Source organism: Crocuta crocuta, unplaced genomic scaffold (genome assembly GCF_008692635.1).
Source record: "Crocuta crocuta isolate KB4526 unplaced genomic scaffold, BGI_CrCroc_1.0 scaffold660, whole genome shotgun sequence".
NCBI classification, from domain to species: Eukaryota; Metazoa; Chordata; class Mammalia; order Carnivora; family Hyaenidae; genus Crocuta; species Crocuta crocuta.
In genome coordinates this window covers 251,563-252,232 of record NW_027531886.1, presented here as the reverse complement: position 1 = coordinate 252,232, position 670 = coordinate 251,563, and the positions used below count along the sequence as shown (strand labels likewise).

Genomic DNA, 670 nt, shown 5'->3' with positions numbered 1-670 from the left:
GACAGGCTGTGTATCTTTTATTTTACCCGACAGGCTAAGTAGAAAAACTTAGGAACTACTGTCTTGGAACTTAAAGTAAGGTCACCTGAAATTTGAAGTCTGTGAATATACATTTTTAGTTTCTGACTTCCATAAACCTTTAGGAATACGTCTATTTCTCCTAAAGCGCAATAAGCCTTCCAGGGACAGAAGTTGCTGAGGTTCCAGAAAAAAAAAAAGAAGACATCGCTGAGGTTACAAGAATGCTCATGTTTTGCATGTTCAGTTTGTTGCATTGATAGAAGGCTTAAGACTGCTTCTGTGTTTCAGGTGATTCAGAGGTCCGTGGGGCCGGCCAGCCTGAGTCTGCTCACCTTCAAAGTCTATGCATCACCTAAAAAGGATACACCTCACAAAACTTCCATGAAGGTTAATGAGGTAACACGCCATGGATGCCGTGATAGATTTTGAGCATCTGCCTTAGTTACTATGGAAGTATACAAAAGTAGACAAATGGTCTGTCAGGAGATATGACAGTTCAGAGGACACTTAAAAAGAGGAAATATATTTCCTTATAGCTTTTTTTCGTGGGAAGCTACTAAAGTATGGCTTTTTCAAAAAACAAACTTTAATTAATGATACTTAGCTAAGGGCAAAAGTAAAGAATATTTCCTAAATGTTTTTTAGGGGA

At 38.2% G+C, this 670-nt stretch overlaps 1 protein-coding gene across 1 annotated transcript in view; it reads left to right on the top strand.

Moving 5' to 3' along the window:
* LOC144239149 (MICOS complex subunit MIC26-like) overlaps nt 1–670 on the top strand; it is a 51,050-nt gene that overhangs the window by 21,741 nt on the left and 28,639 nt on the right. Inside the window, exon 2 of the mRNA XM_077773138.1 lies at nt 310–417. Within this exon, the coding sequence (XP_077629264.1) occupies nt 310–417 (108 nt within the window). The remainder of the gene's footprint in view (nt 1–309; nt 418–670) is intronic.